The following is a 15,115-nucleotide window of genomic DNA, read 5'->3' on the forward strand; positions in this document are numbered from 1 at the left end:
TTCGTTCAGTTCTCCCGCTGCCCCCTGTTAAAGCGTCTCCATTCTACAGATGTAGAAACCGAGGCCTGGGTTAGTGCTGTGATTCGTGCTCAAGGTGGCGCTACCGATAAGCAGTGGAGTCAGGGTTGGCCTAAGACTAGCGGCACCAGATCACTCTCTTTTCACTATGCCATGTGGTGTCATTTAACTACCTTTGAGCCTCAGTTCCCTCATTTGTGACACAAGCCTAATATCTACCTTTACTGACTGTTAGGAGGTTTGATGTGGCACAGTGCGTGCAAAGAGACGTTTGTAAACTGGAACACATTATGCAAACATAAGCCTTTCATGGTTATCTGCATCAAAGCTCTCTTCTTCAAGAAAATGATTAAAGACAAGGGATGGGACAAACTCTGATTTGCATGTGGACAAGATCCCAGCAAAGTTGTCGAGCTTATTGACTGAGTGCCTCACAGGGTGGGATGAATCACTGATGTAAGTCAGCTTCCTTGCCGTGAGTTGACTAGGGAGCTAAAAGATTGGTAGTCTTGAGAGATTTGGGGAAGGCCCTGGACAGAGGGCAGAAGGGAATCCAAACATGGTCCAAGGAACAGCCAGACGGCAACCTGGCACTAAATGATCCTTTTGGTTAAACAGGATCTAGTCGTCCCAGAAGCTCATCAGCTACAAATGAGGTTCCTCCATCGCCCAACTCAGTTTCTAGACTCTGCTCCAATGATCCAGGTGCTTCTTGGGATAGGGATGGATTTGCAAATGCTAGGTGGAAAGTAGAATCGGAATTTAAACTGGTGACTTCTCACAGTATCTGAACCCACTCATTCCTAAGTAAGCCCCCCTTGTACTTGACCACGCGCTCGTTACTGAGTGCCGAATCTGGTGGCCCACACTCAGATGGCTTTGGCATCAAGTGTCAAGAAGAGGAGATCTCATTACCTAAACACTTGAGCTAGCTTTATAACCACTTTCAAAATACAGAGAAAAACAGTAAGAAGGATCCATGATGATCAAAAGGTTGGGGACTAGAGATATAATCCAACCCTCCAATTTAGGAGACAGATTAGAAAGGCCAAGTGGCAAGTGGCCTAAACTGGGGCCGAAGCCTAGGTCTCAGTTTCCATTTCAGTGCTCTTTCCACTAAGCCACACCGAGAAAAGGAACTTTTCTACATTAATTCAACAAATATGTACCAAGCACCCATAATGTGCCTGGTGTTGTTCTGGGCATGTAGGGATGCAACAATGAGCAAAAGGACACAGTAGCCATGCTCATTTAATTTATAGTCGGGTAGTGAGGTGCCAATTTTAATGAAAATCTCATATAACATAAAGTAAAATTGTGACTTTCATAATTGCTCTGAAGAAGGGGTACACAGTGGTATAGGAGCTTCTAATAGGATGATATGGCCTAGCCAGGGAGGTCAGGGAAGACTTCCTGGAGGAAGTGACACTTGAGCTAAAACGTGCACAATGAATAGCAGTCAATTAAGTGAAGAGAGGCAGGAACAGTGTTTCGGGCAGAGAGACCAGCACAAGCAAAGGCTGGTAATGGGAGGGAGCCAGCGTAGAGGGGATGAAGGGGTAGGATGCAGAGGTCTGCAGTCACTAGATCATTCCAGGCTTTTTAGGCCATGCTAGGGAATTTCCCCTCTCCCCCTTTATCCTAAGAAAAATGGGAAACCATTGAAGAAGTTTAAATGGGTTGTATACTTGGGAGTGGTGACAGAAGGTGAGGGAATGACAACCTGATCTTTTTAAAGAGCAACCAGGAGTTTTCCAGGTACTCTGCCAAAGCCATGAAATACCATTTGTTTTTGCAGAGCCACATGAAGACATGTTCCCAGCCTCTGCATGAAGATACTTTTGGTGGACACCTCAAAGTTGGGCTGGCTCAGATTACAGCCATGGAAATCTCACGGGGCAACCACAGAGATAACAAGGCTGTGATTCGCTACCTGCCTTGGCTCTATCATCCCCCTTCTGCAATGCAACAAGGGTAAGGCCCTTATTATTTTAGCAGTGAGGGTCGGTGAGTCAGGGAACCACCCCGAGTTTTCTGGGACTCAGAGCAAATGAATGCCTTGAAGATTGATGGGAGTGCAGTGTGATGGTGGGGAAGGTAGGAGGTGAGCCCCATCTCCATACCTGCTGACCTAGCAGCATTTTTGAACACGAGCACTTCCATGCTATGCTGACAGCAACAGGAACTTCCCCTCCTACGAAAACCTCAGCCATATCCTGATGGATGACGAAAACCTGGAGCTTCGAAGTTAAAATTAAGCAATTTTAACTCTTAATTTCAACTAGTTAAATAAATCAATAGGTATTTATTGAGCACTTACATAACTTCTGCCTTCAAGGAGCATGTTAGATTGTGGCTTGAACAAAATCCATGGCAAAGATGAAATAGAGCGCAAGGAGGCGGAGAAAGGAGAGGGGCCCATGGGCTGGTTTCTATGAGCACTCCATTTTGCACGGTCGGCAAAGGCTTGGAGCTGGGGCGAGGCGGGCAGGAGGGCAGGAGAGCAGCAGGAGACAATGACTGCAGGGCAGGAAAATGGGTGGCGTGTGTTACATCTCCGCCTCTATTCCTTCCCCTCTAGTGGGGATGTGAGACTTTCTAAGAAGGAAGGAAAGAGTTTAGAAAAAGCAGCTAGTCAGAAGGGCAGCAAGGTTGGTGGAAGAATGATTTTTAATCCCGTGTTGTCACCAGAAGCTGCTCGTTGCTCAAGCAGCTATGGTCCGGGATTAGAGAGGGCGAGCAGAAAAACAGATACAGATACAGATACAGAAAAACAGATACATTTTGTTGGCACTGTCACCTGGGTGTTTTATTGTATGTAATCGCCTATAAAACCACACTTTTAATGCCATCAATAAGCCGTTGGTGAGCGCCCAACAAAACGGAAACCATAAAAATCGCCGTTAACACTTCCTTCTACTTGATAGGCCAAAAGAATTCATCGAGTGTATCTCCCGCATCCGTCTGCTGTCCTGGCTGCTCCTGGGCTCCCTCACTCATAACGCGGTGTGTCCAAATGCCTCCTCTCCGTGCCTGCCCATACCTCTGGATGCCGGCTCTCATATTGCAGACCATCTCATTGTCATCCTGATTGGATTTCCAGAGCAATCAAAGGTAAGCGATTTCTGCAACCTTAAGACCATAGGCATCGAAATTGCTAATGGAAACCGTTATCAGCCTGTTATGTTTCTTCTGAGAAGAAAATGCATCTTATCACTTGCCCTCCTGTGGATGTTAGGAAAGCGACTTTGTGCTAATGCCTTATTTAAAGTTGTTTAAGTTCCCGCACTGTCTTTTCTTCCCCCTTAAATTGTCTTTGTTTACTTTTATAAAGATAAATTATGGAGGCAGGCAAGAGTTAGCTTCCTAGGCATTTCTGTCTCAAAATAATGAAGAGAAATAAAAGGCTAGAAATATAATAAAAATCCCATGATCAGTTTTTGGAACCGAATATGAATTGGAGGAAAATTTATGCTCTGATTTTTCATGCACTATCTTTGCAACTCACATCTCTAGAGATAGATCCATAAAGATTCAAAATGAAAATAAGAAGGCCAGTTGGGAACTCACTAAAGCACACGCTGGAATCACCGACACAGAGGAACTTAGTAAATTGTAGAGACAGATGATGTGCTTAAGGGAATAAAGTAAACCCAAGGCAGGCATCAGTCATGAGCCAGTGTAAGCAAACCAGACACACTGGTACTAATCAGCTAAGAGAAGCCAAGGGCCCTTCACAAGTTTAGGCAAGTTCCGGGAAGTCAGGGTGGGTTTGGGAGCAGCTGGGATGTGGGCCAGGGAAAGCTGACTCTGTGGGAAAGTAGAGCACCGTCCAAACAGCCTGAATGATATTTGCAAAAGGGGCCAGGCAGTCAGTTCCTAGTATTTCAAGCCAGAGCTGCGTTTGATTCCTAACGATGGTACTTGGTCATCGTTGTCAAGGTACCTTGACCTTGTGACCTCTCTGAGCTCCAGTTTTTCATCTGTAAAAGAGACGAGGGGATGGTTTGAGAATTATGGAAGCGCTCTTTGGAAAGTCTTTAGCACGGTGTCTGGGACATTGTAGGTGCATGCTCAGTCCGTGCTCACCACTAGTGCTTGCTGCTGCCACTTCTACTACTGGTAATAGTATAATTAGTAACACAGTGCTGGGCGATGTGTTCAGATATGCCACCTGATTCCTCCTAACGCCAGCTCTTTGAGGAGGGTACTATCATCCCCATGTCACAGGCGAGGAAACACCTCAAGATGGTAGAATGATTATTCTCCCTGATCTAGTTTAGGGATGAGAACGTCATTGTCGTTAACAGGCAAGGCGGTGGGTAGCGTTCTGCAAGCTAAGGTGCCTTCTCTTTGGAAAGATGCTTTGTTCTCTCAGCACACTCCCACTGACAGAGCGAAAGCAGATTGTCTTAAGGTGGTGAATCACGAATCCGTAACTCATAGAGAACTCCTTCAGCCTCCGATCTCTGGAAGTAGATGTGCTTCAGCCGTGCTCCTCAGAAGGCCGAGACCGTGTGGGATGGGCCCTGTGGAGCACTGTAGCCCACTGAAATGTAATGGCTCCTGTCTCCTCCTTTTCAGACCTCCGTGCTGCATATGTGTTCTCTCTTCCACGCATTTATCTTTGCTCAGCTCTGGACCGTATATTGCGAACAAAGTGCCGTAGCTACAAATGTCCAAAGTCAGAATGAATTCAGCTTCACGGCGATCCTGACCGCACTGGAGTTTTGGAGCAGGGTGACACCCAGCATCCTTCAGCTGATGGCTCACAACAAAGTGGTGAGTCCACGAATAAATTTCCCATCGTGGATAAAAGGTGTAACCTACACCCAGCCCTCACATTATCTGTTCTTTAAGGGTCTCAATTGTAATATTATATCAATGGGTTTTTACATTTTAAGCTGGATGTTCTGCTTGTATAATAAGTTTGATGAGAAACAGAGCAAGCAAATAAATTTAGTAGAAACTTTTGTTTGCTCTGCTTAGTGCCAAAAATTTATTTTATATGAAATCTACCTTTAAGGGTTGTTTTGTGCTATAAAGTCAAAAGGAGATTCATATTATTTTTGGATTCCAAGGCAATTTGGAAAAACCCGAGCCAGTTGGGTCATCCTCTGGTGGTATTTAAGAGCAGACCAACCACACATGTTCATTCTACCCAGGGCTCAAACCCTGAAAAGGGCCTCACCCTTCTGAGTTGCCCTAGGAGGACCTGAGCTCCCCCAGTCTTCAAATCCAGTTCAGTTTTAACTCAGATGCCTCACCAAGAGAGGGGCTGCTCTAACCCTCACTGGAAAATATCTGAGGTATTGTTGGCATGAGCCCACTTCATCGAACAAGCTTGGATTAGTCCTTTGAAGTCAGGCTCGGAGGGTGTATGGAAGGAATTTACAAGGAAGTCCTTTGCTACTTTGAAGGAGGATCCTCAGTGGAGAAAGCAACAGTTAGTATCTTGGTTATGGGGGGCTCTATCAGGCTAATTCTCCTCTGTGAGGGGCAAGGGATCTGGAAGAACATCATAACGATGATCCCAGTGTGCCCAGAAACCCAACAACGCACCGTCCACAAAAGGCATAACGGAAATGACTTTTGATTGATTGATACTACTCTAAGAAACAGTTTCTTTCAGCTCTAATTGGAAAGGGGATTATATATTTCCTTTAGTGAAGCACTTTCTTTTCTTTAGAGAAGCAGATGTTATGAGGCAATTCTGTATGGAGAGAGGTATTTTAGTTCAATTTAGAGGAAATTTATGTGGCAATTTTAGGGTGCACAAACAGTTCTGAGAAACATTTATTGGATCATAGAGTCTGAGACTGAAGAAGAACTTGGAGATCAAGCATTCTGTTACTTTACAGGCAATGAAACTGGGACCTTAAATAGAGATTCGGTTTCCTTCTGTTGATACTAGTTTTTTGACACCATTAATATCTCTGCTCCAAATCTCTTTGACATATAAATATTAGAAACGAATGTTACAAATGAGTTTTGTACAAATAATGCTACTAACAGATTTGAGTTAACTTTTTTCTGAAAAATGTGTTAAACTATGTATGCTAGTCTGGTAAAATTCCCTTGTAGTGTTTAAAATCCAGCCTTAGGAATTTCTGATCAGGGACTTTTGAACTGTCATCAGCGTGGCTACCTTGTTCCCTAGAGAACAAAGCCACAAAGACAGGTGTATAATAAATTAAACAGCTGCTCCAGGTGAAGAAACTGTGGGAAAAGGGTCAAGATGAAGAAAAGGACATAAGCCCAAGTTCTGTATTTGGAAGGAGGGAAGCAGAAGGCATTTATCCTCTGGTATGAATCACAATTCAGTGCAGATTAGCAAGATCAATACCCCGTTCCATTGGCAGCCTGAGTTAGATAAGGAAGGCATGCCAAATGAAAAACCTCTGGAGCTTTTTAAAGTCACTTTCTAGTTGAAGTTTTAGAGGTGAATAAGCACTACTGCTTGCGGTCCCCTCTGGTCATTGTGCCAAAAGCCTCGCGGGCACATGGCATGGATCCTCTGTGGCTGCAGACTAGCTTTCGAGGTTTCTGCGCTACTGGGAGTGGACCTGATTTTCATGTTTGTTGTTTCAGATGGTGGAAATGGTGTGCCTCCACGTGATTAGTTTAATGGAGGCATTGCAAGAGTGCAATTCAACAATTTTTGTCAAGGTAGGAAAATCTTATGATTTTTATGAGACTGATTCTTGCTGCTAAAAACAAATGTGGATTTACTTTGAATGTGACTTCGAAAAGGAAAAGAAACTGATTTAGTTTTGACAGAGTTGGGGGCTGGAGGACTCAGGCTCATGGGACAACCCTTCACCAAATGGTTATCATGTTATTTTTGCTCTTGTTCTACCACTGGAACCAAGTCTACCTGGGTTAAATATGTTGGCCCAATATTGCCTGTGAACACAAGTCATTAAAATATTACTGGGGGACGTCGATCTGAAAATGACCTTATGGTCATAGAAATTGGTTGGTGATACCTCACCTTACAAGATAGCCAGAAAACCAAGGCAAATGGTCTTTAATTGTTTGACTTGGTAGCTATCACTTTTCTCTCAGATAAATTAAGTTCCTTTCTAATATTACTATTTTAAATCACTGTTTAGTCTATGGGTGTAATTTAAGTATTTGTTATCTGTCCAAGGACCTCAGAAGCATACTAGTGTGATAAAAAATGAGAGTAAACGAGAACTGGGTTTCTCACTCCCTGCCTTTTTATTTGTCCTTCCTCTACCTGCAGCACTCCCGTTTACCTGTCATGTCTGGATTCCAGTGTCTCAGCCATCGCCCCTACCCCCACCACACAAAGTGGGTCAGTTTGGGACCTTATAACTTGCAATTTCACTCTTTGGTTGTCTCTATTCTTCAATTATGGTCACTTGTCAAGTTAACTCACACAGTGCTGGAGAAAAGCAACCCATTTTCAGGGAAAACTTGACTGTTGTCCGAACACTGCAAGGTAGCTGGTTCAAATGGGGTAGAGAGAGCTTCTCTAGTTTGATAGTCAACAGCAAAAGTCAACACCATGAGAGAAACGATCTGACTGACACTCAGATGATCATACCTGATTTTCTTTTTTACAGCTTCATTGAAGCATAATTTATATATAGTAAACTCTACATATTTAAAATGTACAATTTGGTAAGTCTTCACATAGATGATATCCGTGAAAACATCACCATAATCAAGTTAATGAACATGTCCCTCACACCCCTAAAGGTTTCCCATATTCTTTCTAGTTGCTCTTTTCCACCACTCCTGTATCCTACATCCCTGTCCCCAGGCAGCTACTGGTCTGTTTTCTTTCTTTCTTTTTTTTTTTTTTTTTATCTTTATTTATTTTTGAGAGAGAGAGACAGTGTGTGAGCAGGGGAAGAGCAGAGAGAGAGGGAGACACAGAATCTGAAGCAGGCTCCAGGCTCTGAGCTCTCAGCACAGAGCCTGATGTGGGGCTCAAACTCACAAACTGTGAGATCATGACCTGAGCCGAAGTTGGACACCCAACCGACTGAGCCACCCAGGTGCCCCAACTACTGGTCTGTTTTCCCTCACCATAGGCTACTTATCATTTTCTAGAATTTTATATAAATGGATTTATACAATACTTAGACTTTTTCCCTGCCTTCTCTCATTCAGAGTAACATTGAGATTAATCCATTTTGTTGCATGTATCAGTAGATCATTTCTTTTTCTTTCTGAGTAGTATTCCATTGTATGGATATATCACTTTTTTAAAATACTTTTTTAAGTTTATTTATTTATTTTGAGAGAGACGGGGAGAATGTGAGCAAGGGAGGGTCAGAGAGAGAGAGGGAGAGAGTCCCAAGCAGGCTCTGCAGGGACTCAAACTCATGAAACTGTGAGATCATGACCCGAGCCAAAATCAAGAGTCAGACGCTTAACTGACTGAGCCACCCTGGCGCCCCATGGATATATCACCTTTTGTTTTTCCATTCATCAGTTCATGGACATCTGGGCTGTTTTCAGTTTGGGGCTATTACAAATAAAGCTGCTATGAATATTCATGTACAAGTCTTTGTGTAAAGATATGCTGTCATGCACATTGAATAAATACCTAGGAGCAGAATGGCTAAGCCATATGATATGTGTATAATTTTTCAAGAAATTGACAAACTGGTTTCCAAGTGATTGTGCCCTGTTACATTCACACCAGCAGTGTATGAGCATTTCAGTTCCTGCACATCTTTGTCAATACTTAGTATAGTCAATCTTTCACTGTAGACACCCTAAGAATTGTGTATTGGTATCTCATCATGGTTTTAAATTGCATTTCCCTATTGACAGATGACGTTAAACAGCTTTTCACGTGCTTATCTGCCATCCATATGTCTGCTTGGTGAAGTATCTGTTAAAATTATTTGTGCATTTAATATTGGGTTGGATTTGTTGTTGTTGTTATAATTGAGTTTTAAGGCAAAGTCCTTTATCTGATAGGTGATTTGCAAAGATTTTCCCTGCAGTTGTCTTTTCACTATCTTAAGAGTGTCCTATGAAGAGCAGAAGGTCTTAATTTTGAAGAACTACCATTTATCAAATTTTTCTTTTATGGATCATGCCTTAATGTATTTTTAAAAACCTTTGCCTCACCCAAGGAGAACTGAGATGTTAAACAATATTGAGTCTTCCAATTCACGAACACAGTATATCTTTCTATTTTTTTCGTTTTTTAAATTTTTTTTAACATTTATTCATTTTTGAGAGACAGAGAGAGACAGAGCATGAGTGGGGAAGAGGCAGAGGGAGGGAGACACAGAATCCGAAGCAGGCTCCAGGCTCCAAGCTGTCAGCACAGAGCCCGACGCAGGGCTCAAACCCACAAACTGTGAGATCATGACCTGAGCCAAGGTCGGATGCTCAACCGACTGAGCCACCCAGGCGCCCCTATCTTGCTATTTTTTAAAAAAATACTTTTTCCAGCAATATTTTGTAGTTTTCCATATACAAGATTAGCATATTTTGTCAAATTTATCGCTACATTATCATAATCCTAGGGTATTATAAGTGCTTTGGGTTTTTATATTTAAATTTCTGATTGTTCATTGCTAGTATTTAGAAATATAACTGATTTTGTATTGACCTGATAACCTATAAGCTGTTAAACTCATTTATTAGTGCTAGTAGCTTTTTTGTGGATCTCATCAGCTTTTCTGTACAGACAATTATGTCATGTGCAAATAAAGGCAGTTTTATTTCTTCCTTTCCAGTCTTTCTACCTTCTATTTCTTTGCCTTGTCACATTGCTCTGGCTAGATCCTCTAGTACAAGTTGAATAGAAGTTATGAGAGTGAAAAACCTTGCTTTCCTAGTAGGAAAGCATCTGTATTTCCTCATTAAATATAAATGTTAGCTGTCAGTTTTTCATAGATACCCTTTGTCAAGTTGAGTAAGGTTCTCTTCTATTCCTGGTTTGCTAAGGAATTTTGTCAGAAATGAATGCAGGACTTTCCAATACTTCTTCTACATTTATTGAGATGGTCATTTGAGTATTCTTTTTTATGGATTGATTTTTGAATGTTAAACAAATCTTGTATTTCTGGGACAAGCCATATGTGGTTGTGATGTGTATTATCCTTTTTATATCTTGCTGAATTCTATTTGCTAACATTTTAACATAATTTTTGCATTGATGTTCATGAGGGATGTTGGATTGTAATTTTCTCTTCTTGTAATAACTATTTTTGGTTTTGGTATCAGGGTAATGATGGCCTCATATAATGATTTAGGTAGTATTCTTTCCTCTTCTGTTTTTCTTTTCTTTAATAATTTATTGTCAAGCTAGCTAACATACAGTGTAGTCTTGGCTTCAGGAGTAGATTCCCGTAATTCATTACTAACATACAACACCCGGTGCTTATCCCAATAAGTGCCCTCCTCAATGCCCATCACCCATTTTCCCACCACCCCCCCCCCCGCAACCTCCACCACCGCCATTAACCCTAAGTTTGTTCTCTGTATTTAAGAGTCTCTTCTGGTTTGCCTCCCTCTCTATTTGTAGCTTATTTTTCCTTTCCTTCCCTGATGGTCTTCTGTTAAGTTTCCCAAATTCCACATGTGAAGGAAAACGTGTGATATCTGTCTTTCACTTAACTTAGCATAATACCCTCAACTTCCATCCACATTGTTGCAAATGTCAAGCTTTCATTCTTTTTCATCACCGAGTAGTATTCCATTGTGTATATATACCACACCTTCTTTATCCATTCATCAGTTGATGGACATTTGGGTTCATTCCATACTTTGGCTATTGTTGATAGCACTGCTATGAACATTGGGGCACGTGTCCCCTACGAATCAGCACTCCTATATCTTTGGATAAATTCCTAGTAGTGCTATTGCTGGGTCATAGGGTAATTCTATTTTTAATTTTTGGAGGAACCTCTACACTGTTTTCCAGAATGGCTGCACCAGTTTGCACTCCCACCAACAGTGCAAAAGGGTTACCCTTTCTCCATAGCCTCGCCAACATCTGTTGTTTCCTAGGTTGTTAATTTTAGCCACTCTGACAGGTGTGAGGTGGTATCTCATTGTGGTTTTGATTTGTATTTCCCTGATGATGAATAGTGTTGAGCATCTTTTCGTGTGTCTGTTTGCCGTCTGGATGTCTTCTTTGGAGAAGTGTCTATTCATGTCTTCTACCCATTTCTTCACTGGATTATTTGTTTTTTTGGGTGTTGAGTTTGGTAAATTTTTTATAGATTTTTGATACTAATCCTTTATCCAATGTGTCATTTGCACATATCTTCCCCCATTCTGTCGGTTGCCTTTTAATTTTGTTGACTGTTTCCTTTGCTGTGCAGAGCTTTTTATCTTGATGAGGTCCCAATAGTTCAATTTTGCTTTTATTTCCCTTGCCTTTGGAGACATGTCAAATAAGAAGTTGCTATGGCTGAGGTCAAAGAGGTTGTTGCCTGTTTTCTCTTCTAGGATTTTGATGGTTTCCTGTCTCACATTTAGGTATTTCATCCATTTTGAATTTATTTTTGCGTATGGTGTAAGAAAGTGGTCCAGTTTCATTCTTCTGCACGTTGCTGTCCAGTTCTCCCAACACTGTTTGCTAAAGAGACTGTCTTTTTTCCATTGGATACTGTTTCCTGCTTTGTCAAAGATTAGTTGGCCATACGTTTGTGGTTCCATTTCTGGGTTCTCTATTCTATTGCGTTGGTCTATGTGTCTGTTTTTGTGCCAATATCATACTGTCTTGATGATTACAGCATTGTAATACAGGCTAAAGTCTGGGATTGTGATGCCTCCAGCTTTGGTTTACTTTTTCAACATTACTTTGGCTTTTCAGGGTCCTTTGTGGTTCCATAAAAATTTTAGGATTGTTTGTTCTAGCTCTGTAAAGAATGCTGGTGCAATTTTGATTGGGATTGCATTGCATATGTACATTGCTTTGGGTAATTTGTTTTTCCAATCCATGAGCATGAAATATTTTTCCATTTCCTTGTGTCTTCTTTAATTGCTTTCATAAGCTTTCTGTAATTTTCAACATACAGATCTTTTACCTCTTTGTTTAGGTTTATTCCTAGGTATTTTATGGTTCTTGGTGCAATTGTAAATGAGACTGGTTCCTTGGTATCTCTTTCTGTTCCTTCATTATGGGTGTATATCACACAACTGATTTCTGTACATCGATTTTATATCCTGTGACTTTGCTGAATTCATGTATCAGTTCTAGCAGTTTTTTGGTGGAGTCATTCAGGTTTCCCATGTAGAGTATCATGTCATTTGTGAAAAGTGAAAGTTTGAATTCTTTGCCAATTTGGATGCCTTTCATTTCATTTTGTTGTCTGATTACTAAGGCTAGGACTTCCAACACTATGTTAAACAACAGTGGTAAGAGTGGACGTCCCTGTTGTGTTCCTGATCTCAGGGGGAAAGCCCTCAGTTTTTGCCCATTGAGGATGATATTAGCTGTGGGCCTTTCATATCTGGCCTTTATGACATTAAGGTATGTTCTTTCTATTCTGACTTTCTTGAGGGTTTATATTAAGACACGATGCTGTATTTTGTCAAATGCTTTTTCTGCATCTATTGACAGAATCATATGGTTCTTATCCTTTCTCCTATTAATGTGATGTATCATGTTGATTGATTTGCAAATATTGAACCAGCCCTGCAGCTCAGGCATGAATCCCACTTGATCGAGGTGAATAATTCCTTTAATATACTGTTTAATTCGATTTGCTAGTACCTTGTTGAGAATTTTTGCACCCATTTTTCATCAGGGGTATTGGCCTGTAACTCTCCTTTTTAGTGGGGTCTCTGGTTTGGAAATCAAGATAATGTTGGCTTCATAGAATGCATTTGGAAGCTTTCCTTCTGTTTCTATTATTTGGAACAGCTTGAGAAGAATAGGTATTAACTTGCTTTAAATGTGTGGTAGAATTCCTCTGGGAAGCCTCTGGCCCAGGACTCTTATTTCTTGGGAGATTTTTGATAACTGATTCAATTTCTTTGCTGGTTATGGGTCTGTTCAAATTTTCTATTTCTTCCCTTTTGAGTTTTGGTAGTGTGTGAGTATCTAGGGATTTGTCCATTTCTTCCAAATTGTCCAGTTTGTTGGTATATAATTTTTCGTAGTATTCTCTAATAATTGTTCGTATTGCTGTGGTGTTGGTTGTGATCTCTCCTCTTTCATTCATGATTTTATCTGTTTGGGTCTTCTCTCTTTTCTTTTTGAGAAGTCTCCTTAGGGGATTATCAATTTTGCTTATTCTTTCAAAAAATTAGCTCTTAGATTCATTGATCTGTTCTACTGGTTGCTTTTTATTTTATTCTATACTGTTTATTTGTGCTCTAATCTTTATTATTTCTCTTCTTCTGCTGGCTTTGGGCTTTCTTTGCTGCTGTCTTTCTAGTTCCTTTAGGTGTGAGGTTAGGTTCTGTATTTGGGACCTTTCTTGCTTCTTGAGATAGGTCTGGACTGTAGTGTATTTTCCTCTTAGGACTGCCTTTGCTGCATCCCAAAGGGTTTGGACTGCCGTGTTTTCATTTTCATTTGTTTGCATATATTTTAAATTTCTTCCTTAATTTCCTGGTTGACCCATTCATTCTTTAGTAGGATATTCTTTAACCTTCATGTATTTGGGGGCTTTCCAAATTTTTTCTTGGGGTTGATTTCAAGTTTCATAGTGTTGTGATCTGAAAATATGTATGGTATGATCTCAGTCCTTTTGGATTTGTTGAGGGATGTTTTGTGAACCAGTATGTGATCTATTTTGGAGAATGTTCCATGTGCCCTCAAGAAGAATGTGTATTCTTTTGGATGAAAAGTTCTTAATATATCTGTTAAGTCCATCTCGTCCAATATGTCATTCAGAGCTGTTGTTTCCTTATTGATTTTCTGCCTAGATGATCTGTCCATTGTTGTAAGTGGAATATTAAAGTCCCCTACAATCACGGTATTATTATCTCTACATTTATTTATGTTTGTGATTGAGTTATATACTTGGTTGCTTCACGTTGGGGTCATAAACATTTACAATTGTTAGCTCTTCTTGATGGATAGACCTGTTAATTATGACATAGTGCCCTTCTTCATCTCTTGTTACAGTCTTTGTTTTAAAATCTAGTTTGTCTGATATAAGTATGGCTGTACTGTCTTTTGACATCCAGTAGCATGATAGATGGTTCTCCATCCCCTTGCTTTCAATCTGCAGGTGTCTCCGGGTCTAAAATGAGTCTCTTGTAGGCAGCGTATAGATGCATCTTGTTATTTTATCTGTTCTGATATGCTATGTCTTTTGATTGAGGCAGTTAGTCCATTTACATTCAGAGTGATTACTGAAAGATAAGGATTTAGTGTCATTGCGTTATCTGTAGGTTTTGTGTTTATGGTGATGTCTTTGGTCTTTGTAGTCTTTGCTGCTTTTCACTCACAGAGTCCCCCTTAGGATCTCCTGAAGGGCTGGTTTGGTGGTCATGAACTCCTTTAGTTTTTGTTCATCTGGGAAACTCTTTATCTCTCTTTCTATTCTGCATGACAGCCTTGCTGGATAAAGGATTCTTGGCTACATATTTTTCCTGTTCAGCACTTTGAATATTTTCTGCCACTCCTTTCTGGCCTGCCAAGTTTCAATAGACAGGTCTGCTACTACCCTTATGTGTCTACCCTTGTAGGTTAAGACCCATTTGTCCCTAGCTGCTTTCAGAATTCTCTTTATCTTTGTATTTTTCCAGTTTCACTATGATATGTCATGGCGTTGACCTGTTTTAGTTGATTTTGAAAGGAGTTCTCTGTGCCCCCCTGGACTTGGATGTTTGTTTCCTTCCCCAGATTAGGGAAGTTCTCAACTATAATTTGTTCAAATAAACCTTTTCCCCCTTTCTCTCTCTTCCTCTTCTTCTGGAACTCCTATGATACAGATAATATTATTTCATTTCATTGAATCACGTAGTCTTTAATTATCCCTTCATGGTCTAGTAATTTCTGTTCCCTCTTTTTTTCAGCTTCATCATTTTTCATAATTTTATCTTCTATTTCACCTATTCTCTCCTCTGTTTCTTCCATCCTTGCTGTCACTGCATCTAGTTTATTTTCCATCTCATTTACAAAATTTCTTAA

General features: G+C 40.7%; 1 protein-coding gene across 11 annotated transcripts in view; it reads left to right on the forward strand.

The window, feature by feature from the left end:
• Positions 1-15,115, forward strand: part of UNC79 (unc-79 homolog, NALCN channel complex subunit) — a 270,072-nt gene that overhangs the window by 241,464 nt on the left and 13,493 nt on the right. For all 11 annotated transcript variants that reach the window (XM_042990436.1, XM_042990435.1, XM_042990440.1 and 8 more), the window contains 4 exons: positions 1,817-1,992; positions 2,946-3,132; positions 4,603-4,800; positions 6,610-6,687. In XM_042990436.1, the coding sequence (XP_042846370.1) occupies positions 1,817-1,992; positions 2,946-3,132; positions 4,603-4,800; positions 6,610-6,687 (639 nt within the window). The remainder of the gene's footprint in view (positions 1-1,816; positions 1,993-2,945; positions 3,133-4,602; positions 4,801-6,609; positions 6,688-15,115) is intronic.

Source organism: Panthera tigris, chromosome B3 (genome assembly GCF_018350195.1).
Source record: "Panthera tigris isolate Pti1 chromosome B3, P.tigris_Pti1_mat1.1, whole genome shotgun sequence".
NCBI classification, from domain to species: Eukaryota; Metazoa; Chordata; class Mammalia; order Carnivora; family Felidae; genus Panthera; species Panthera tigris.